This window comes from Catharus ustulatus, chromosome 12 (genome assembly GCF_009819885.2).
Source record: "Catharus ustulatus isolate bCatUst1 chromosome 12, bCatUst1.pri.v2, whole genome shotgun sequence".
Lineage (NCBI taxonomy): Eukaryota > Metazoa > Chordata > Aves > Passeriformes > Turdidae > Catharus > Catharus ustulatus.
The window spans coordinates 20,054,664-20,079,146 of record NC_046232.1 but is presented as its reverse complement, the minus strand read 5'-3'; the positions used below and the strand labels follow the sequence as shown (position 1 = coordinate 20,079,146).

General features: G+C 49.5%; 1 protein-coding gene across 1 annotated transcript in view; it reads right to left on the bottom strand.

Moving 5' to 3' along the window:
* Positions 1–5,736: 5,736 nt before the first annotated feature.
* Positions 5,737–24,483, bottom strand: part of SMAD6 (SMAD family member 6) — a 38,024-nt gene continuing 19,277 nt past the window's right edge. Inside the window, exon 5 of the mRNA XM_033071161.1 lies at positions 5,737–6,716. Coding sequence (XP_032927052.1) covers positions 6,175–6,716 — 542 coding nt within the window. The 3' untranslated portion in view covers positions 5,737–6,174. The remainder of the gene's footprint in view (positions 6,717–24,483) is intronic.

The window sequence follows — 24,483 nt, the reverse complement described above, 5'->3', positions numbered from 1 at the left end:
CTGAGGAAAAACTCCTGGCAGCAGTTTTAGCAGGGACACCAGGAGCTCTGGGCTCCTCTCTGTGGTCACAGCACTGGGAGATGTCACCAGCCACAGCCCTGGCACTCCCAGAGCAGCCCCCAGTGCCAGCCCCTCCCTCAGATGGGATCATCCCAAACACAGCCCCACAAACAGCATCCAGATGTGATCTGGGAGGCTCCACAAACCTTCTTGGTCTCCTGACAGCGGTGCCCAGAAGGATTTGGAAAGCTGACAGCTCTGGAGTTTGGTGTGATGTGCTTTGGGCAGCCACAGCAGCAGCTCCATGGTCCCCACCCCACCGGGCTCAGCCCCCTCCCCACATCCCCAGGTGCTGCTGGGGCAGGAAACACCAGCCTGGCATTGGCTGGAATCAGGAATTTGGGAGCTTGGAGGCTGCTCTGCCCTTTATCTCCACCCTGGGGGTCTGGAAATCTCCCTGGCATTATAAAAAAACCCAGGATTTAGGACATTCCCTCTGCTTCCCTGTCCAGGCTGACAGTACCGTGGGCAAAATTATTCCCAGGAGAAAAATTGATATCTCAAAAAAAAATTTTTGACATCTCCAAGTCTGACCCAGAAGTGAACAGAAAGCAGGAAAAGCAGCAGAGCAGCACTCCCCAAATCCAGAGAGGAGCTGGGCTCATTTTCCAGCTGAGTTTCCTAAGGAAATGTGGAATGAGCCACCCTGCCTGTCCATCCCCACAACTCCTGAATCCTTTATTTTTGTTTTATTTGCTTTTACCCAGCGCTGTGTGAGGATGAGCCATGGCCAAACCCATTCCCTGGGGTCTGCTGTGCCACCCCCTCCCTTCCCTGCATGGCAAACACCAAATCCTGCTTTCCTAAGGAACCACCAGAGCTGTCCCAGCCTCAAACCACAGCCAGAGCCTGCATCTGCTCAGGCAAGCAGGAAAATCCAACCCCCAGCTGCAATTCCAGAGCCCCCCAAGCCCCTCCTCAACAAACACCTCGATTTTCTCCAAAGCTTTGCCCTTCCAGAGCTCCATCCCACCCCTCCAAGGTCCATTCTCAGCTTTGTCCCCCTCAGCCAGGGCTGGAGGGAGGCTGTGAGAGTCACATTTCCCCAAGAAATTCCAGGAAAAGCACTCCTGCTTTTAATGAGAAGAATTTTTTTTTTTTCCCTCTCTGCTCTCTTCCATAGCCAAGCTAATAAAAATGGAAAGCAATAAGAAATTCCAGCAGAAGGGAGGTGTGGGGGAGGAGCAAAGGGAAGATACCACTCATTTAAACCTATCCTAAACAGGAGATAATTAGCCACATATATCCCAGAAAGAATAGCAGCAGCATATGCAATTATTGGGAATGCACACTTCAAGAGCATTTGCCAAAAATGCCTGTTTTTATTAAAAAGGAATGGTTTCACAAAGGCCCAACTGTAAGAAAGGTTGTAATTTGCCCAAATAAAACTTAATTTGATCCATGAAATAGCTGTGGTTTATTGTGTAATATATGTGCTATGTGTTTTAATTTAATAGAATCCAATATAATTGTAAGCCAGTTGAGTTTCAGAGCAATTTTGGGCTGTTCCCACAGTGTGCAGAGCACAGATGCCACTTTGTGCATCTCACCAGCACATCCATAAATCAGCAATATAGGAAGGATTATCCACAAAGCAGCAAGTAATGCTTCAGACAGAAAATAAAACCTCTGAGAGAAGCAAAAGGAGTTATTTACAGGAAATAACTTGGGATGCTCTGCACTCCACCAGGCTCCTGGCTGCAGTTTTGGGGGGCTGGACCAGCCCCAGACATCACCCAGCCTGCCTCAAGAGAGGGGAGATGCAGGTAAATCCTAATTTTTGCTTTCTAGGAAGCTCCTGGTCCATCTGGCCATTTGTGAGAGCAGAGCTGAGCTCTCCCAGCTGGCAGCTCCTGCTCCCAACAGCTCAGGCCAGCAGGACACACAGAGGGGAAGGAGCCAGGATCTCTGCAGCAGCTTCACCCCCAGCCTCCCTCCCAGGGTATTTACCTGCATGGCACAGACATTTCATTTTTTTTTGTCCTGGTGTTTGTCAGGGCAAAACCCACAACCCCTCCTCCTGCTCCTGAGGCAGCAGCAGCTCCATCCTGTGACCCAGCACCTCCCTAAAATTCATCCTCTGCTCCAATCCCACCCCAGAACACCCAGAGATTTGGGAAGCACAGGTTGGTGTGAGCTAAGAGCATTTACCCCCTGGTTATTAACCCAGAGGAGCTGGAGACCTCCCACCACTCCCACAGCATCACCCCCCAACCCAAACCTCCAGCTCCCCCCTCTGCACCAACAGGGATTTTTGTCTTTTCCCTTGGCAGCCCACACAGAGCCCTGAATTCTGCATTGAACATTGAATTATCCACTCTCACTGTGGAGATAAAGCCCTGAAGACTTTCAGCCCCCCTAAAACTGCAGCCAAAGCTGTGCCACAAAAGGGTCTCAGCCTCTCTTTCTCAGAAGAGCCGAGAGTGGATGAATTCTGCAATAATTCCTTTTCCATTCTGGCTGCAGAAAAGCATTTCTCAGTCCCAGCAGCAATGAAAGTCAAGGGCTGGGATGATGGATGTTTGCTCACAGGAGGAGCAGCAGCCTCTGGGACCCTCCTGGCTGCTCCTCCTCAGCCCAGTGCAGTTTCAAAACCCATTATTGCTAAATTAAGAGGATCCTGTCAAATAATCACACACCAAAGCCTGCAAGGTCCAATACTGGAGTTACTAATTCAGGAGTTCCACTGCACACACAACACCAGGAGAATTCAGCTGCTGCCTCCACCAAAGCCTTGGCACTCACAGAATATTTGCCCAGAGAGTTTTGCTGCTTGAAAATCATCTCAGGACATCTCCACGCCCAGAGAGGAGCCAGGTGGGTCACAGCACCCACCCCAGGCTCTGCTGCAGCACCAAAATCTGCCAAGGAAACCCAGCTGAGGCACCAAACCCACCCTGCAACAAACCCATCCCCTCTGACACCCCACTGCTGAACCAGCCCTGGGTCAGTGCCTGCCTGGGGCTCCCCAGCACCAGGACAGAGATGTGTTTGCTCAGGGATTTGCTGTCCTGGCTCTCAGGGGTGCTCCACACACTAAGGAACAGCAGGGGCAGCTCCCTGAGCTCAGCCTGACCCCTGGGTGCAGCACAGGGGTGTTCCAGCACTGCTACAGAGAGAAAAATATAAAATAAATCCCCTCACTTCCCCACTGCACTGCCCAAAACATCCCTCCAAAAAAGCCCCTGGTGGTTTGTAACCACAGGGGTGACCCAGCAGCCTCCCCAGGACAAAGCTGAGGCAGCTCCAGCCCAAAATGAACCTCACAAAGCTGGAGCAGCACCAGCTCAGCCCTTTAACTTCTTTAATTTCTGCCCTTACAAACACAACACCACAGACCTCAAAGGAACAACAGGGAACGTGCCACTTACCTGGGGTGCTGGGACACCACAATTCCTGCAGGAATGATGAAAAACTCCCCTCAGAGGAGCTCAGGAGGCTGCTGAGAAAAGAGCAGGGCTGTGCCCATCCTGCTTGTCTGGGGCACACAGCAGCAGCTGTGGGGGCTGCACAGCAGAATCCCATCAGCTCATCCATCAAAGCCAACTTCTGCAAACCTGGCAGGGATTATCTCCTCTCCCCATGGCAGGAATGATCTCCTCTCTCCTCTCCCCATGGAAGTGCCCTCCACCCCCAGCCAGCCCAGGGACAATTCCCAACCCCAGTGCAGGGGATGCTCAGGGAAGGCTCCAGCTGAGCAGCTCAATAGCTTTGAAGTCCTCCAGTTCCTTTAAAGAGTTCTAAGTTTCAATGATTATAAAGTATTAAAGGGGCAAAACGAGACAGAAAAGGATGCTTGATGTCTTATTTCACTGCCTCACCATAAAATCCTTTTTTATTCCCTTCAAAGCCTTGCTGTCAGCTGAAATAAAACTCCAGATTTATTCCTGGGGAAGCACATGAGTAATGAAAAAAAGAGAATTAAGCACCATCAGTGGATTGCACAAGGGAAAACCCAGAGTTAACCCTCAAATCCATCCTTGGTGCTTTTTTGTCCAAAATATGGAGGAAGTGAGTAAAGTGGGAAATGATGGCACTGCTGCTTGAGGAGGAGAACAGGGAGCAGAGGAGTGAGTGTGGTGGTGGGAAATGCTGGCAAAAAGAAAAGGAAACAGGGAAAGCAACTTCTGCTGGTGCTTCCCAGGTAAAATGAGGTCAGTATGAAGAAAAATCTCTTTTAAAAGCCCCCAAAACATAACAATGGCCTCTGGGCTGGCTGTGTGAAAGCGATACAGCAAGGGAGGTGGGTGGTTTGGCAGGACCCACCAAAGCCAAGCCAAAGGGATAAAAAAACCCCTGCAAAGCTCTTGAAAGCTGCTTTAAATGAGAGTGACATGTTTTGACACCGTTCCCTAAGAATGGCTGTAACACAAACAAAAACTAATGATGTCAAGTATTAATACTGATGCTGCAGGAATTCAACCAATGTGGTCCCAATTAAACATCAAATATGGTTATAATTTGAAAAATGACTGTGGGGATGTCATTGCAACATTCCCTGCTTGGATCTCTCCCAGCACCCACCCAGGTTTGTGTTTCCCTGTGGGATGCAGCCCCCACCTTCCCCCATCCCTGGAAGTGTTCAAGGCTGGATGGGGCTTGGAGCACCCTGGGGTAGTGGCAGGTTTGCAGCAAGGTGAGATTTCAGCTGTGCTCCAACCCAAACCATTCCAGGATTCCACAATTCTGTGATTCCACAATTCTGACTGCCCATCCTCACTCGTGGCTGTGGCAGGAACATCAGGGCCAGGTGCCAAAATGCACCAGGAGGGCTTTGGAGTGGTAAATTTAGGCCTGATTTAACTCTTTGAGGTCTCACTGCATCTTTTTCTCTGCAAATAACAAGGTGACAAAAACATCCTCTGCAACCTTGAAAGCTTCCCAGTCACTGGGATTTCATGGAAATCAAAGGCACAGGGATCTGCAGCAGAACTCCAGGACTTGGCAGAGCTGCTCCTGGCAATAAATAACTTCTCTGACCAGGCAAAGCTCGTGTCCAGCCTGCCCCTGCCAGGCCCAGCACAAGGCAGAGCACAGGGGCTGATTTTATCCAGCATTTCCAGGGACAGTAAATCAGCAGAGACAGGCACATCTGACCAGGACATTTTTTTGGCTGCAGCTGCTCCTCAGAGTAAATGTATTCTTCCCAAACACTCCTGGATCATTGATTGCCTGGATGACAGAGTGGGAGATCTACAGGACAAAGCTGCTCATGATTCCCATGATCCCAAATCCAGGCCATGCTCCAATGGAGGATCCCCCCAACCATGACCAAAACCTCCATTTGTTTCTCAACCATCCAACACATCCAGGGCTCACAGACAACCCCTGGGTGAGGTTGAAAATTCAACCTGGTCCTGCCATGGGATTTCTGCTTTTCTCCACTGATGAAGATTAATCTGCACAATGATTGTGCCTCCTCATCCTCACCCTGCTCTGTGCTGTCAGAGAGGTCAGGCAGCCCTGGGTGAGAGGAGCTGCAGATGTTCCTCTCACCTGCTCCCAGTGCTCCCTGCCTCACTCAGCCTCCTCCTGGAGCCAGCTGCAGCCTTCCAGCCCATTCACTGATTTTCCAGGGTCCTGGCTGAGATGGGAGACAGCAGCTGCCCCCTGGAACTCCCCTGACTGCTGCCAGCTTCAGCTGGGGGGGGAAGAAAAAAGACAAATCCCCCCCCATAATGCGAATACTTTATTATCAATGAGTGACTGGTATTAGCTTTTTGTCTGGGTATTAATAATATTTCAAAAAACCATACATCAAAATTAGGGCTTTCTCCTATTTTTGCTGTATAATTTTTGTTTTTTTTTTTCTTTTTTTTTTAAAAATCTGTATTGAAAGAATTATATAAGCCAAAGTGCATTTTCTGTTTTTTGTCCATATACACATTGCACCATACATAAATAATTACATTGTAAAAATGACTCCATAATTACAAGTATAATATATATTTTCATATAATATATAAAACTTTATATTAAATCTAGGTAGATGATATTTGGGATAGTCTGTGTCTTTTTTTTTTTTTTTTTTAAATTTTTTTGCGCGCGTGGTTTATTTATTTTTTTAAAATTTTTAATTTTTTTTTTGTCGCCGTTTTTCCTTTGTCCTGCCCGTCACCGGTTGTTGCTGAGCAGGATCTCCAGCCAGCAAGGACACGACGTGATGAACTGTCTGGAATAACACGGCCCCCAGCCCTTGGCGAAGCTGATCCGGACGCTGTTGGGGTCGTAGGGCCCGTCTGCGTAATCCAGCTCGGCCGTGTGCTGCAGCAGGCACGACTTCTCGTAGTCAAACACCTTGATGGAGTAGCCCGGCATCACCTTGCGCACGATCAGGGTCCTGCAGTTGGGGATGTCCAGCGTGGGCGAGTTGACGAAGATGGGATGCTCGCTGCGGTTGTAGGCCCACACCCCGTCCGGTTCCTTGCTCAGTAAAATCCCGTAGCCGATTTTACTTCGAGTCCTTCTCACAGTCTCGCTCCTGTTGTCCAGGTTGAGCTGTCCGAGGCAGAAGCCGTTTCCTTGAGGTAGGTCGTAGAAGATACTGACAGACTGTTCGTACACTGTGTACAGGCGGCCCACGCGCGTCCGGTGCTCCCAGTAGGCCACGTTGCACCAATGGCTCCTCTTCACGGCATCGGGCGACGTGCTGGCGTCTGCGGGGACAGAGAGGGGGTCAGGAGGGCTGGGATCACCTGGGAAAGCAGGGGGGTGGAGGCTGGGAAACAAAACAGCTCCTGCCACCCATCAGCTGTGCAGTGAGAGCTCGGGCTTGTGCTCAACCCAACCCTTGTGCTCAACTCAACCCTTGTGTTCAACCCAATCCTTGTGTTCAACACAAAATTGGTGCTCAACCCAATCCTCATGTTCAACCCAACCTTCGTGTTCAACACAAAATTGGTGCTCAACCCAACCCTCATGTTCAACCCAAAATTGGTGCTCAACCCAAAATTGGTGCTCAACCCAACCCTTGTGCTCAACTCAACCCTTGTGTTTAACCCAACCCTCGTGTTCAACACAAAATTGGTGCTCAACCCAACCCTTGTGCTCAACACAACCCTCATGTTCAATGTAAAATTGGTGTTCTACCCCAAATTGGTGCTCAACCCAACCCTTGTGCTCAACCCAACCCTCGTGTTCAACACAACCCTTGTGTTCAATGTAAAACTGGTGCTCAATGTAAAATTGGTGTTCAACCCAACCCTTGTATTCAACTCAACCCTTGTCTTCAACACAGACTTCATGTTCAACCCAAAATTGATACTCAACCCAACCCTTGGGTTCAACACAAACTTCATGTTCAACCCAACCCTCATATTCAATGCAAAATTGGTGTTCTGCCCAAAAATTGGTGCTCAACCCAACCCTTATGTTCAACACAAACTCCATGTTCAATCAAAAATTGGTGCTCAACCCAAAACTTGTGTTCAACACAAACTCCATGTTCAACTCAACTCTTGTGTTCAATGCAAAATTGGTGTTCAATGCAAAAGTGGTGTTCAACCCCAAACTTGTGTTCAACACAAACTCCACATTCAACCCAAAGATGGTGTTCAACCCCAACCCTTGTATTCAACACAAACTCCACGTTCAACCCAAAGATGGTGCTCAATCCAAAACTTGTGTTCAACACAAATTTCACACTCAACCCAAAACTTGTGTTCAAGCCAAAACTGGAGTTTAACCCAAAGTCCATGTTCAACAAAACTTGTGCTCAACACAAACTCCATGTTCAAGCCCAACCAAAAGTTTGTGCTCTATCCAAAACCTGTGCTCATCCCGTAACTTGTGTTCAACACAAACTTTATGTTAAACCCCATATTTGTGTTCAATCCAAACTTGCATTTAACCCAAATTTGTGTTCACCTTTGTTTAACCCAAAGTTTGTGCTCAACCCAAAGTCCATTTCAACCCAAAGCCTGTGCCTAACCCAAATCCTGTCCTAATCATGTCAAATGCCACCAAGACTGGCAGCTCAAGCCCAGGCTGGAGACCCCACAGGACTCCCGTGAGCTCAGCACATCTTTCTCTCTCCAATTCACGCCCAGCCCTGCATCCAGCAGCTGGATCCGCGTGTCCTCGGGATATTTGCATTCCTCCCACCTCCCCAGCATCCCTGTGCTCCTCAGCCCCACTTTCCAAGCCCAGCTTGTGCCGAGCTGACCCCAGGGCCGTGCCTGGATGAGTGACCCGCCGGGTGTCTCCTCTGTGTAATGCTCTCTGACAGCGACGCCGATGTTCCCACGGGGAACATGAAATCTGAGGAAGTGTTTCATGCCAAGGGGGAGTAGCTGCTATGAACTATACATGTCCTTCTCAAAACCCATTGGAACTCTCTCCAGACAATGAGAAACGTCTCTTCTTTCTAGGAATTACATTCAGGGAAGACGGGAGGGACGCAGGCTGCCAGAAATCTGTTTAATCTGCGATGCCTCCAGAATTTATGATGTCTCCAGAAGGAAGGCAGGAAAAGAAGGAGCCCCAAAGAGGGCGAATTAACCACTTGCTGAACATCATTCCTGCTCCTAGCACACAGAAAAGCTGTGGGATTTCCAGGCAGGAGCAGTGGGCAGCATTCAGCTCCCTGACAATCCCTCACGTGCCCGTGGCCCGCTGACCCTGGTGCCTCCGTGCCATCATGTCCCATTAACTCGCCCGAGGGGTGATGCCATTATTTTGCTCCAGAGCCCTCATTGATGCACAGGATTTCAGGCACAGCCCTCCAGCCCCGCTTCTTTTCAGGCTCAAATTACCCCAGAGGGCAGCGGGCTCCCCTCCCCATTAACCAGCTCGGAATTAAGCGGCTTTGTTGGAGTTTAACTGGAGTTGTAACTATACAGATTTCAGGGGAGGGCCACGGGGGAGGGGTGACGGGGCAGGCAGGGAGGGAGCAGGATGTCCTTTGCTGTGGGCAGTGCTCATCAGCCTCAAGCAGCCCCTTCACCCACCACAAGTCACATTTTTGGGGTGACCATATCAGTCTCTCCCCCTTCACCCACTACAAGTCACAATTTTGGGGGAACTGTATCAGTCTCTTCCCCTTCACTCACTACAAGTCACATTTTTGTGTCACCATGTCAGTCTTTTCACCCACCACAAGTCACACTTTTGGGGTCACCACATCAGTCTCTTCCCCTTCACCCACCACAGGTCACATTTTTGGGTCACCATGTCAGTCTCTTCACCCACCACAAGTCACGTTTTTGGGGTGACCACATCAGTCTCTTCCCCTTCACCCACCACAGGTCACATTTTTGGGGTGACCACATCAGTCTCTTCCCCTTCACCCACCAGAGGTCACATTTTTGGGGTGACCATGTCAGTCCCTTCCCCTTCACCCACCACAGGTCACATTTTTGGGGTGACCATATCAGTCTCTTCCCCTTCACCCATCATAGGTGACATTTTTGGGGTCACCATATCAGTCTCTCCCCCTTCACCTACCACAGGTCACACTTTTGGGGACACCTACTCAGTCCATCCCCCTGCCATCAACAGGAACGACTTCCACTGCACCAGGGTGCTCAGAGACCCCATCTTCCACAACATCCAGTCTCCACAAACATTTTTTTTCCCCTGGCACATCCATCCAAAGCCTTTCCAAAGCTCTCCCCAAGAGCTGAGCTCTGCTCTTGTCCCACTCAGTGATCTGGGGACTGCAGACCAGCTCAGGTTCTTTCATGTGCCGGGGCTGGAGGCTGGTAGCAATTACTGAGCTCTGCATCTGTTTAACCTCCCAACCTCCTCAAAGCCCTCCATGCCCATTAGCTATGTTGGTTTTGTTATTACATTTTTGAGAAACTACTGCTCAGCCCCTGCATTTCCCTTACAGATTAAGGATGGGACAACTTCAAACCTCCAGTGTCCCCAGCAGCTTCATTAATCAGGGGAACAGTCAGCTATAAACATTTATATAGGAGTTTCTCATGGTTTATTGCAAATTAATATACAAGGGGGGGAAGGTAAAGCTAGAGGAAAACAGTGCTTATCCTACAAAAATATTTTTCTGGAAGTGCCAACAGCCTTGGTGCCATCTCTGCTTTCCAGGAACTGGGAAATAATCTGAGCAAAAAACGGGAGAAGGGCTTTTCACATGAAAATAGCTTTATTAAAAGCATTTCCATGCAACTTAGGGCAGGAATGCAGCCTGCCAATGTGCTCCTCATCTCTGTCACCCCACAGCTCCTGGCTGGCAGTGCCAGCTCTGCCAGCTCACAGCACCCCTGGACGTGTCCTGTGCACCCCCAAACAGGTGAGGATCTAAATTTCAGGTAACTGCACCTCAAAAAGTGAGAAGCTTCCTTTCAACCCACTTCTTCTGGCCAGGAGAGAGGAAAGACTTTAAAATACAAAATAAAAGCACCCCCCAAGGAAGTGCAGCCCTGGGAGGGGGCAGCTCAGGGCTCATCTGAGCAGCCCCTGCCTGCAGGGAGCTGTCACAGGGTCCCCTCCCAGGGGTGGGCTCCTCTCCCTCCTTTTATCTCCCAGTGCACTCAACCAATTCCTGCAAAGATGAACTCATCCCGCAGCCCTGACATAAAACAAGCACTTCAGCAAGCCCCCAAATCAGGGGGGCCTGTGCTGTGTCTCATCCCCTGCCAAGTATTAGTTTGCCTCCAGCTATTAGCCACTACCACTCTGCAGAGAGCAGGGGCGGCCAGCACACCACCACCTCCTCCTCTGCCTTTTAAATAAATATTCCACTTTTCCCTCCTCTTTTTTTTTCCACGCTGCCCTTTATGCACAGACAAGAAAATCCACTTTTTGTTCTGTTTTTTCCCCCCCCCTCCCACTTTTGCTGGAACAGAGGCGGGCTTGTTAACGTTCTTTTTGAAGAAAGGAAAATATTTGAGTCCCGCAGTGGTACAGGACGGGTTTTTAACAACTATCATTGTAGGCAGCTACAACTTGTAGCAGCTCCAGAGGGGCTGGCGTCAGGGCTATCTCCTCCATCAAAGCCACCTTCATCCATCAGATGGAGGGGCTGAAATTCTGCCTTGTGTTTACTCCTTCCTCCGCTTCCTCCGCGGCAGCGATGCCTCCAGAACGCCCCAAAGTGAATTCAAACAATTAGAGATAAAGGAAGGAGATAGGAGAATCAAACCCAGAATTGAAAGGGGGAAGGCTCCTACGTGGCTCAGGCAGAAGGAATCTGGGAATAAATGCAGAGAGCAAACACTGTAAATCCTCCTGACGTTAGCAGCGCTGCTGCTGTCGCTCCCTGCAGAGTGTGGAGGTAAAGAAAATAACTTGGGGTTTGAGACTATTTGTGATTTGACAGCCTTTTATGCCAGTAAAGTTCAAAGGAGTGCTTTAAAAGAGAAAAGAAAGATGCTTTTTCCCAAAACAAAACGCTGCACAGTCCCACTGCTTGATGTTGCACTTAAAAGCAGGATGGAAAACATGGGCAGATCACGAAACACACGAAATAAAATGCTCTGATTCACTCTTTGGCTTTTCCAAAGCCACCAAAACCTCCTCCCAGCAGGTCAAACGGCCCCCTCAGAACATGGCTGCAAGGAAGAGCCTCTCAAAACACATTTAAGAGGTGCCCATAGGGAAGACCATGCACATGAAACATAAATCACTGCACTCTGCAGATGTGATGGGGACTTGAATGAATATCTGGGAAACCTGGAAATGAAGCAGAATATTCAAAACTACAGAACCCACTCTCCATTTCCATGTCCCTCCCTTCTGCACTCAGGGCAGCCTCACACTCCACTGGCCATGCAGCTCAGTTACATCCTCCCTCAACACCTTTCCATTCCATTTTATTCCACTTTTGGGCTAATAAACCCATGCTCAGTCATTTTCCTCCCCTCTGCCACAGCACAGAGCTGTATTTACACTGCTCAGCACACAGGAGCAGGGGAGCAGGAAGGTTACAGCCACACACAGGTCATTGTGAACGAGGTCTAGATAAAAAGCCCAGCACAAAGAACACACACATTTCCCCAAAAATCTATTAACAGTTCACTGGGGAGCCATCAGTTAAAATAATCCCCCATTAATACCCCTGGAAACAAGCAGCAGGGTAAGGAAGGGGTTAAAACTTTCCACAGCAGAAATGGAATTTTTATGGCCAGCAAAAAAAAAAAAAAAAAAAAAGGGGAAAAAAAAAGAAATTAATTGTCAATCTGCCCCAGCAAAGCTCACAACCATTTTCTTTAAGCCAATATACTTAAAATACCTCTGCCTTACAAGTTTCAGCTGGAATGCATCACTGTGCCCCCCAGAGCCCCCCCTGCCACCAGCACCAGCCCCATGGGGCCCCTTGGGCTGTCCCCAGCATGGGGACACACAGCAGCCACCTCTGCTGCCCATCCTCACTGGGAGGGACACCTGGGAGGGGCTGGAGAGCCCCACCTTGGTCCCAGGGTGTGTATTGAGGGCAAGACCCCAATCCCAGCAGGGAACAGGCACAGGGGGCTGGGCAGGAGCTGCTCCACATGGAAATCCTGGTGGGGACAGGACAGCCCAGTGCCTGTGCCTTCGTTTTTCCAGCTGCTGTTGGGGCAGGACAATGGGCTCCTGAAGGGAAAAAGCAGCAGCATGGGTTTTCCTCCTGGACATTCTCCTTCAGGCCCAGCATCAGCAGAGGATCTTTGATGTCCCAGCTTTCACCAAGAAAAGCTTTTCCCTGGTTCACAGAGCCATGAAAAGCAGTGACCAGGTCTGACCAAGCTGGACCCTCCTGTGCTGCAGAGCACCAAACTCTCTCCCACATTTCTGCTTTACTCCACTCAATGGAAGGACTGAGCCCAGCTCCTCTCTCAACTATAAAACAAGAATGTGATTTTATATTGTCATCCATCTGCTGTCACTGCAGCTCCTCCAGCCTCACCCTCCTCGTGTGGGGCAGCCATGGACACCAATCCTGCTCATTTATCCCACAAAATCCATGGGGAGGAGCTGAGCAGAGCCCTCCCCAGCACCACATCCACCATCCTCCTCCTCCTCTCCCAGCCCTTCCCTTGGAGCAGAGCTCTGCTGCTCCCCAGCCTCCTCTGCCAGCAGATTTAATTTGTTAACCCAGGAGATGATTAACTCCAAAGAACACTTGCGCTGGGTTAATTAATTAAATTAGTTCAAAAAAAAGGGTCTGACAAGCACCAGAGCCGGTGCAAGAGGTGTGTGGAGAAGCCTGGGGGGAAAGGGGGACATTTCCATGGCAGCCCAAGAAACAAAAGCAACACAGGACAAAGAGCCAATGCCAAGAATGAGGATGAAAACAATTTTCTCTGCATAAAAGAAACCACTCTGCAAAATCATCAGCTCATGCTAATTTTTTTTTTTTTTTATATCCTTCAAAGCAAAACACATGCCATGTTTAGTTCTGCCCGGAAATTTGGAAGTCATCATCAGTTAGCTTATTTTCAAGCTAAACTCAAGGAGTTTGCTTCTAATGGACCCTCCCTGGCCATTAAATCACAGTCCAGAACATGAGTTTAAGGTATTTTAGCATGGATTTTTCCCCCAGCTCTCCTGGTTTAGAAAGGACTTTTCAGCCAAGGGTGAAAACTGGAAAAACCCAACTCGGGTATTTTTCACTGACATTTTTATGTGCACCAAAGTTTTCAGAGATTGATGTCTCTGAGTCCAAGAGTCTCCACGAAGCTCAGCTTGTCTTGCTCAGATTTTCAGGCTCATCCTTGGCTTTTGCAGCTCCTGGGCCGTGCAGGTACCTGCGTTACACCTGGCACGTCCGAGGGAACGCAGCGATGTAAATCCAGCTTCAAAAGCAGCCCCCGCCCACGCCGTGCCACTTCTGAGAGCCCCAGAGCTGTCATCAGCCACAGCCTGCCTGGGACTTCTTCCCTCTTGGAAAGCAGCCCTGGATAAACCCAAACCCAGCAAAACCCTGGCACCTCCACGAGCATCCAGCCCTGCGCCGCGAGCAGCCGGAGGAAAACGAGCTGGTGCAAACCGCAGGGGAAAGGTCCCCACTGGTTTGATTTTCTGTAAAATCCAGAGGTTTGATGGAAGTCTTCCTGGGATTGGCTTTTTATTCTGCTCACAGGGGAGAAGGTTTGTTCCCAAGCAGGGTGAGGGAAGCTGGGACAAAAAGGAGGGGAAATCTCCCTTTTTTCCCCACTTTGACACTGAGAACTCGCTCATTTTCAGGTCCTCCACCCAACCATGTGTGCAATCCCTTTTTTGTCCCCCTGGAGCCTGAAAAACACTGAGGATCTGGGAGAAATCACCCCATAAATCCCCAGCTGGCAGAACTCCCTTCCAGCCACCGCTGTGATGTCCAAGGCTCCTTTCCCCATCCATGCGGGGGCTGCAGTCCCAGCCACGCCAACCACATCCCAGCGGGATGGGCACGGACTGGGCTGGCCAAATGGGATCTGCTGGGCTCTCAGCCACCTTGGGAAGCTGTTCTGGCTTGGCAGAGCAGCTGGAGGTGCTGTCAGAACCCCCTGGGGCAGCGGGATGATCCGCCCAGCGGCCGGAGCTGCGGCGCGGGGAGCATCCCACAGCGGGGCCCAGGCGCTGGGAAATGGGATAAATATAAATAATCATAGTTTTCACTCCCAGAGAAGTTTCGGCTGAGCGCTTCAAAGCCCTTTTAAAAGCAGAAACTAATTAGTAGGTCCCTCAGAAGAGAAACAGGAATAACACCCCTGCCCGCCTCCATCGCGCCGCTCGGGATGAGCACGTTGGGCGCTGGAGCTGAGCCTGGGAATCTCCTCAGCAGAGGGGATGGACCAGAGGCTCTGCACCAAACCAAGCCCTGCTGGCTCCCCCCAGCATTAATCCTGAACCATTAACATCCCAAGGAAGGGGTTTGTCCCAGGGTGGAGGGGGCTCTGAGGTGCTGGAGCTGTTTTTGAGGCTGAGTTGGTGAGGATGTCATGAGGAGGCTGCAGAGATGCTGCTCAGCCTCCTCATTTTCCACACATCCTAAAAACATCTGGGTGTCCCCAGCAGGACCACTGACCCAGCACTGGCTGCTTTTTATACCCAGCTGTTGGATGATCCAAAGCAGGAATGCTGTCCTGCAGAGGCCAGGCAGCCCTTCACCACCTCCCTGCACAGCCCAGCCCCAAATTACAGCTCAGCTCCCTCCAGGAACGACCCAAATTTGCCATTTCAAGAGGGGAATGCTCAGCTTCCCCTCCATGAAGCTTCCTTCAGATGTCCCAGCTGATCACAGAAAATTCATTTCCCAAAACACCAGTGAATTGGGAACTTTGGGTTTTGGGAACAGGACACAGGACTCTGAGCAGGCTGTGGCTGCAGCAGCTTTTTATTTTCCTAACCAGAAATGAGTGGAGCTGCCTCCCTGGGAGGAAAACCAAATCAATACCAAACAAAACAGCACCATCAGATGTATTTTGAGAGCCTGCACCATATTTTGAGAGCCTGCACCTTGCTCCAGCCCCAGCCATTCCCTCTGGAGCAAGACCCTGCTCTCACACCTCCATGGGATTTACTCCTGAGAGCTGATGGCATCCAGAGGTGACTGAGCAGCAGCAAAGGGGCTGAGAAAACCCAAACCTCCCTGATTTCTCAGCAGCCACAGCAGCACCTTGGAGGGCAGACCCAGCATCAAGGACTGAAAGCTTTAGGAAACCATCCCCGACCTGGAAAACAACCAGGGACAGAGGGGGCCACAGGCAGCAGCCCCACAAATATTTTTCTCCCTATAACCTGGGAATTTTCCTCCATACAATCTAGGAATTTTCCTCCCTACAACCTGTAATTTTCCTCCATACAACCTGGGAATTTTTCTCCATACAACCTGGAATTTTTCTCCATATAACCTGGGAATTTTCTTCCATACAACCTGGGAATTTTCCTCCATCCAACCTGGGAATTTTCCTCCATACAACCTGGGAACTTTCCTCCATACAACCTGTGAATTTTCCTCCATATAACCTGGGAATTTTCTTCCATACAACCTGGGAATTTTCCTCCATACAACCTGGGAATTTTTCTCCATACAACCTGGGAATTTTTCTCCATACAACCTGGGATGAGCTGCTTTGCTGCTCCTTGGCTGGCTGGGTGTGGAGTCTGGTGCTGGGCAGACACCAGACCTCAGTTTGGGGATTCTAGCTTACAACCCAACCCTGTGCCAGAGGGTTCATCCCAGACCCCAGACCAGCTGTATTCCAACCCAACCCTCTCTCCAAATCCAGCTGAAGCCTCCCCATCTCACAATTCCACCCCAAAAAAAGGCGCTTTTTTCCAGCACGGTATCAGTGCCCTCACATATATGGGAAGCAGACAGGGGCTGAGAGTGGAATGGGAATTCAGGCTTTGTTCTCCCTGGCCAGAACCCAAGATCCTGCTGCTGATAAAGCTCTCCAGAGCCTCTCTGTCTGTGCAGGCACCTCGGGGCTGCCACCGCGTGTCACGACGCCCACGGCTCCTGCAAGTCCTCGCTCGTGGCGGATTTGCCAGAGTTTTACAGGGAATTAAAGGATTTGGGGTGCCAGCATGGCCTTTGCAAGGAAACAAATCCCTCTGCTGTGCTGGCCAAGCTGGTCATGCTGAGAGGCTGAAGTGGAGAACTCAGGGTCCTGCCTGGTGAGAGGATTGGGAGCGCTGGGGTGGGGTTGGGTGAGCAGCCCTGGGAAGGGGCTGGTGCAGGAATCCCACCAGGAAGGGAGCTCAGGGATGGCTCCTGCCCTCCTCCAGCAGCCCAGGGCTGTGTGGGCACCCACACACGCCAGATGTTCTGATATCTGCTCCGTGTGTTGTGTGTAAACATCTGCTGGGGCTGTCCCAGGCAGGCAGCTCCACTCGTGGCAGCATCCACGGCTCCTACTCCCACTTCAACCAAAGGCTAAACAATGACTTCAGCAACTCAGGATTTAAACCCCAGGGCTGCTCCCTCACACCCACAGTGGAGCAGTGAGGATGCTGTGCTGGCATCTCCTGCAAAGCAGGAGGATCTGCAGCCCCTGTGCAATTTGTGTGCCATTTCTGTGTCATTTCTGTGCCATTTCTGTGCCATTTCTGTACCATTTATGGTGTGCTATTTCTGTGTCATTCATGTGCCATTTTCTGTGTCATTCATGTGCCATTTCTGTGCCATTTATGGTGTGCCATTTATGTGCCATTTATGTGCCATTCATGTGCCATTTGTGTGCCATTTCTGTGTCATTTGTGTGCCATTTCTGTGCCATTTCTGTGCCATTTCTGTCCCATTTATGGTGTGCCATTTAAGTGCCATTTCTGTACCATTTCTGTGCCATTTCTGTGCCATTCATGTGCCATTTATGGAGGGGCTCTTCTTCTGGAAAATGCACACAGCACCTATTTCTGCTAACCTGGGACAACATCATCCCTGAAGATCAAACTTTTCTCAGAATTGCAGAATGGTCACAGCTGTAACTCTAAAATCACTGAGTCCAACTGTCACACTTTTATATCCCTGGAATGGTGCTGTAAAACCTATTAAAGTGCAGAAAAACAGCAAGAAAATTGGTGTGAAGCAGGGGTGGGGGATGAAAATCAAGGTATTTGCATGAAACCCACAGCACTGGAGAGCATCAGCGTGGCCCCTGCAAGTCCCCAGTTCTCAGTGTCACCTCCCAGATGACCAAATTCCTCAGCTGTACTTGCCCATGGAGACTGGAGGTGACTCACACCAATTACCCTCCCTGGCCAAGAAGGACTTGTTTTCATTTCTACAAACCACAGTTTCTTTAGAAAAAATAAAAAAAAGAGGGGGGGAAATAGGAAAATGCCAAAATACACAGAGAACTCCATGGAATACATCCTGTCCTGCTGCACTAATATGAATCCCAGACAACTCCAGCTTGGCCTGGGATGTTCTAGGAGAAAAGGATTAATGAGTTATCACAGAATGGTTTGGGTTGGAAGGGACCTTTGAGCTCATCCCATTCCAACCTCTGCCATGGCAGGGACACCTTCCACCATCCCAGGGTGCTCCAAGCCTTGTCCAACCTGACCTTGGACACTTCCAAGGATCCAGGGGCAGCCACAGCTGCTCTGGGAAATCTGTGCCAGGGTCTCCCCACCTTCCCAGGGAAGAATTTCTCCCCAAAATCCCATCCATCCCTGAACTCTGGCAGTGGGAAGCCACTCCCTGTGTCCTGTCCCTGTGAGTTCCACACAGCCAGTGGAACTGGATTATAAACTCCCCCACCTTCCTAGGACCAGCTCTCATCTTTCTTGGGAGCTGAATTTTCAAGGATAACTTTTTCAGGATTGGTCTGTGCAGGGTTTGTGGCTGCAACTCCTCCAGGAGCTGTTTTGGGGCTGAAAGCAAAGGCTGAACTCAGAAAGTGCAAAAGAAGCACCAAATAAATGAAATAAATGAAATAAATGAAATAAATAAATGACCTTCCCATGGAGAGGAAGGGGAGCATTTGTACATCAAGGCCAGGGAGATGAAGGGAGCACATGAAGGCATCCTTGGGGATAATGAGTTCAACACTGCACTCCCTCAACTCAGAACTGGAGGAAAAATATCAGATTCCTCCCCTCCCTCCAGGGAAATCCATTCTAAAAAATAAAGGAATACTGGGGGAAACACCAGGCATTACACATTAACAAGGCAGCTTGTCACCAGCCTAAACCAGACCCATTTTTTTTCCCTCATTCCATATATATCACTCATATAAAGAATCCACATGGATGAAGAGAATCCCCCTGCAAAAACCCTGAAGAATAACTGGGTGTAAAACCAGGGTTGGATACTTTTCCAGAAATGCATTCACTGAGCTCCAATGAGCAACACAAATTCCCACTTTGGGTAATTTTTGCCCATTATTGCAACATTTCACACACTTTCTGATGGGGCTGTGGATGATGTGGAAGCCTCATCGTTCAACCCCACTCTTACACGGTACAAACAGATATTGGTGTTGTGTACTCTGTCAAGTTCTGCACTAGAATATTTAAATTGTTAAAAATAGGAAAGAAACTGCACAGTTCACATATTTTATAAAGCTGGGTTAAATCAACATCTGCAAAAAATATCCCCGTTAAACGAAATAGCAGGATTTCATTAAGTAAATTGCAAGTTGGCAAAAATTCTGAAAGAAAGGGAAAAAGCCACAGCCAGCCCTGTAATTTAAACCTTATTTTAACTGTGACAGCATGGCTGTGAGAGGCTGCATTTCCAAAGGAAAAAAAAGAAAATAAAGTTTAAAAAAAGTACCTGTTCCCCTTGCACCTCACCTCAGTTGTTACTCAGACGAGTTTTTCCATGGTGAGGTGAAGAGGGAGCAGGACAAGCTCCCACCTCTGCACCCTCTGTGTCAGATCTTGAAAAAACTGAGGATTTTCCACCCCAGGATGCTGGTGGGTGATGGGTGAGGGTGTCAATAAATCCCTCAGGTGTCAATAAAACCCCAGTGAGGCTGTCCCACCCTTTCCCTGGGAGCTGAAATCCAGGATGAGCCGGCTGTGGAGCAGCTCAGTCCATCCCTTGGTGTGTTTTAATGTGATTTAAACACAGCCTGCATGAGCCCCCTCCCCTCTGTGGGTGCCACATTTGGGTTTGTGCACCCCAAGGAATTCCCTGGGGACACAGCAGGTGCCTGGGGGGGCTCTGCTGAATTTTGGGGTGGTCCTGACCCCGTCAGGGTGCAGCTTTGGGGCAAAGCTCAGCCCTGGGAGTTTCCAGCTGCTTTTCCCAAGCTGCTGGGGCTGTCCCTGCCCGGGGTGACTCAGGCAGGCTGGGCTGGGCTGCGTGGGGAAGCCGAGCTCTTCCCACAGCCCCGGCCAAGGGCGCTGCAGGAGCTGTCCCTGCAGGGACAGGGACAGGACACCCCCAGGACACCTCCTCCAGGGCAACACCCAGCACATTGGAGCTCCACAAGTCCAATTTCCCAGCCAAAAGTGTCCCAAGGGAAGCACCTGGAAGCAGCAGTGTGGGATCAGTGAAACCCCCCCATCTGCACACACTGGATCTGTTTGCTTTGAGAAGAATTGCAAAACCTCAAAACAAAACGTGAAAAGAGCAGCTCTGATCTGCAAACTTGGAGCTGAAGAGGAGCCCTCACACACACACAAAAAAAGGCCAATTATTTGCTTACAAGGTTTTGGCTCTGCTGTTTTTCCTGGCACTTACGCCACTGGAGTTATTTTGAAGGGCTGTTTGCTCCAGGAGGAGCCGAGCAAACAGCAACCCCATTTCCTTTCGGATCTAAACATCCGCCTGCCGTGCGAGCAGGAGGGGAAAAACCAACCCTGAGAGCCTCAGCAAGGACAGGGAAAAGGGAGGTGGGTGCTGCTGGGTGGGGAGGGGGGCACAGCACCCAGCCCTGCCGTGCCAGGGGTCCCCATTCCCCAGGGGGATGGGATGCTCTCCTTGAACCAGCCTCCCATCTATCAACACATCCACTTGATCTTCCCACCCAAACCAGCCCAGAGGGATGGAGCAGCTCCTGAGAGGGCAATTCCAGGCAATTCCACAGCCTGGTGCTGGATGAAGGAAGAAATGAAAGCTGCTCACAGGTCCCTGGAGATGCAGCACTGCTGGAGCCTTGCAGAAGGGAATGTGGGAGCAGAAGAAAGGTGGTGGTGCTGGGGGAAGTGCAAGGTGAAAAAGAAGGATGTGGAGATGTTGGAGCAATTCCAGGAGACCATGGAGATGCTCCAAGAGCTGGAGCCCCTCTGGAGCTGGGCTGGGAGAGCTGGGAATGTTCACCTGGAGAAAGGAAGGATCCAGGGAATCCTCAGAGCCTGAAGGGGCTCCAGGAGAGCTGGGGAGGGATTTGGGATCAGGGATGGAGGGACAGCACACAGGGAATGGCTTCACTGCCACAGGGCAGGGATAAGTGGGATTTTGGGGAGGAATCCTCCCAGCTACGCTTTCCACCCTTCAGTGAGCAAAGGGCCAGCTCACCGGAATGCTCCTAAATTTCCTGGCTTTTGAGGATACAAGCCAGGTCATTAACATTATTTATAGGTTCCTGTGTATGAGTTTCCATTTGTTTGCCTGCTTAAAACCAGCTAGGTGGAAAAAAAAAGCAATTCCTGGAGGTCAGACAGTTAAAAAACCCTCATGTCCATGCTCTGATGGACCCAAAGGATCAGCAGCTCCTTTAGAGGCATAACTGTTTCCTTAAATGCTTATTGTGTAAATATTTAAGCTACTTTATAAAACTTTTACAATGTACTTAGGAAGCATAAATCTCGGCGGCTGCGCACGCTCAGGAACACAAACAGGGACATTTCCAATGCTAATGCTGCACCCAAGGGGCCCTGAGGTCACAATCTCAGGAAAATCATTGCTGAGCTGATCCCCTGGGCTCACCCCAAAAGGGAGCGTGGTTACGTGCCCTGAGTCATTGCTGCTCTGCAGAACAATCCCCTATTGATGGCTCTGCTGTGCAGGAGCCCTCAGCTCTTCCCTCTTCAAAGCACAGCTCTACACTCACAAAATTATCTAATTCAGAAACAATCCAATAATGCTCGTTTTAAGAATGAATTTTTTTTTTTTTTTTTTTTTTTTTTTTGTTCAAAGTGGAGCCCAGCTCATCAGAGCTCACTCCTGCATCCCTCACCTGCCACCAGAGCAGTGCCACCCACCCATGCCAGCCTCTCCCATGGTGCTTTTTGGGGAGATGAATTTCCCAGAGGTGAATATTCCCACTGGAATAAAAACCTGACTGATATATCTGTATCCAGCCTGCAGCTCCAAATCTCCAAATAAAAGAGACCTCATTTAACATAGGAAATAATATAATTCGGATTTTCTCCTCCATTCTCTGCTGTAATTCAGGTGTGTTTGAGGCAACAACAACAAATGGAATCAGGGAACTGGAAGTTTATTCCCTTTGCAAAGCACAGCTTGCTGTTGTATATGAAGTACATAGAAAGTCTGGAAAAAACTTGGATGGGAGTTCAAACACTGATGATTTAAAGATGAAAGCGTGTTCTTCGATTAAATGTTTAAATAAAGTTTTCTGGTACTAAATCATTTAAACATTTTCACATTCCTCACATTTCCAGCAGCGCTGTTGGCTTTTATTTATTGTCATAACCCAGTGGCCTCTTGGCCACCAGGGCCACTTGAGGCAACCTGTTTTCCAAAGGGAAAGTTCTTGCAGGATGGTAAAAAATCAGGAGGAACAGGGAGCCTGAGTCTCATTCTCCAACCCCCATCATATTTTCCTCTCATTTTTTTACAAATCAATCCTCCCATGCTGCACATGGGCACAGACAGGTTCTGCTCCAAATATTGACCAGAAATTCAAAGTAACTCCACTGACTTCATCGTGGTTGTATTTAGACAGCTGAAAATCAACAGAAATTGTCCTGGGTGTTTAAATTGTCTTTTTTAGCAGCTCTTGGGCTGTTCCAGGGTGCTGTCAGTGATGAAGTCAGGATTGCTCATGGGGACACAGAGCATGGCTTTACCATCAGTGGCTCAAACAGCCCCAAGAAGAGGAAAACCTGAAGTCCTTGAGCTTTTTGAGAAGGTGCAGCCCAGCAATGCTCTGCCCAAGGAAGCTCTGACCTGGCATCTCCCAGCTCTGGACAAAGCTTTGAGGAACTGCAGAGACATGCAGGATAAATGGGGATAAACCTGCCATGATCAGTGATAGTGGAAATGCTGGAGAGGTTTTTATGCAGGACAATGCAGCAGCAGCAGCAGAGGAATGAAAATCTGAATTTCTCCTAAGGCAGAACTCAATACACAAAACGTGGTTTCCAAAGGCAGAAGATAACTGGGCTCAGTCACCCAGCACGCTGCTGCTGACCCTGATGTCCTTATTTCCTTGTAAATCCATCATTAAGGAATAACAACAACAGCCCAGGCTCAAGGGGACATTCATGAGTCTGGAGCCCTGCTCTGGGATCCCTGGTGGTTCCATCCCTGCTGCTCTCCACTGAACCTCTCCCCAGGAGCTCCCAGGGCTGTTTGCTTAACACAGCCCAGGATAAAACTCCCTATTTATTTTGGCACCATTCACTCCCAAGGCCCTAAAACCCAAATAAAGCCCGTTCCCCTCTGTGTGTATCTCCAGCTATTGACACTGCTCGGGACCAATTTGCAAATCCAAACAAACGCAGGTTGTGTAATGGGGCTGGAAAAACAATCAGGAAGGGGCTGGGGGTGTGCTGCAGGTTCCTGCAGGGAGGGAGGGCTGGAAGGGGCGGCAGATTACAAGAAATTCAACTTTTACTCTGATAACAACAGCAGCTATTTTCTGCCCATGACATCATGCTCCCAACCTGCCATGGAGCAGCGGAGATGGTGCTGGTGGAAGTCACTGCTTGTTCCAGTGGCCAACATCCTACAGGTCTCTCTTTTAAAATAGCAATTTTTATTTATTTATTTTTTTTTTAAACCTCACAACCACCCAAATCCTCTCTGCTGGCTCAGCTGATCCAGGGATAAATCACACATCCCAAATCCATGCCCAGGTTCTCCCACCTGCACTCCCCAGCAGGGAATGATGGAGGCACAGCTTATCTGTTTTAGTGATGTTCTGTAGAGAGAAGATGAATTGTGTCTTTTCTCCCTGTTGGCTGCAGTTAAGTATCTAAAAACACCATCTCAGACATGGATATCTGTATTAATCTGAGATTAAGTGTAAGAATTGCTACCCAAACACCATCAAAATGGTCCAAAACATTATTAGGTCTTTAATGACATGCAAAAGCAACATCTCACTGAGGGAATTCAAATCTTAGGGGTAATGTGTCATTGCCTGGATGACTCTGGATAGGAAATGGAGCTGGAAATGGATTGTGAGAATAAATACATCGGTGTATTCTACCTGCAGACACAGAACTGATGTAAAAGTGGTGGCATTAAGCTACACCTACACAACTGAGGGGCTGGAAAAGCACAGTGCTGTGGTGTGCAGGGCAGGGTGAAGTTAAAACTCTTATTCAGGAGCCCATTGTTTCAGAATCAATGGTTAAAACTTCTCCTGCAGCTTCCAGGAGCCTGTGATGGCCCAACCCAGAGCCCCATCCCAGCCACCACAGGGGCTCTGATCAGCAGGGTCTCCTTTCAATGCAAGGGAGAAGGCAGAGCAGCAACTCTATTTTAGCCCTGTTGCTATGAAATGTCTACAAAAATAAGTCCTGCTTGTGCACATCCCTGTCCTGCTCCCCCTCACAGCCCTGTCCCAGCCAGAGCCCAGCCCTGGCCAAACTCACCTGGTTTCAGGTTTGCTGACAAACCCTGAAACATAAATACATCCCTGATTCTGCTGGGGAAGCTGAGCTGAGTTTCTGGCAGGGCTGGGGGGGAAAAACCACAGTGGTTTTGACCCAAAACCAAGACTGCCCCCCCAAACTTGGCAGCACCCACTGATTTTTATTTTGACTCAAAACTCAGGGCTCCAACAGCCTGCTTGGGGAAGTGGGATTTTCAGAGCCCTGCAGGACACCCAGCCTGACACTGGATATCTTGATGGGAGTGTGCTGCAGCTCCCCAGTGCAATGGTGAGGAAATCCCAGCTTTCAGTG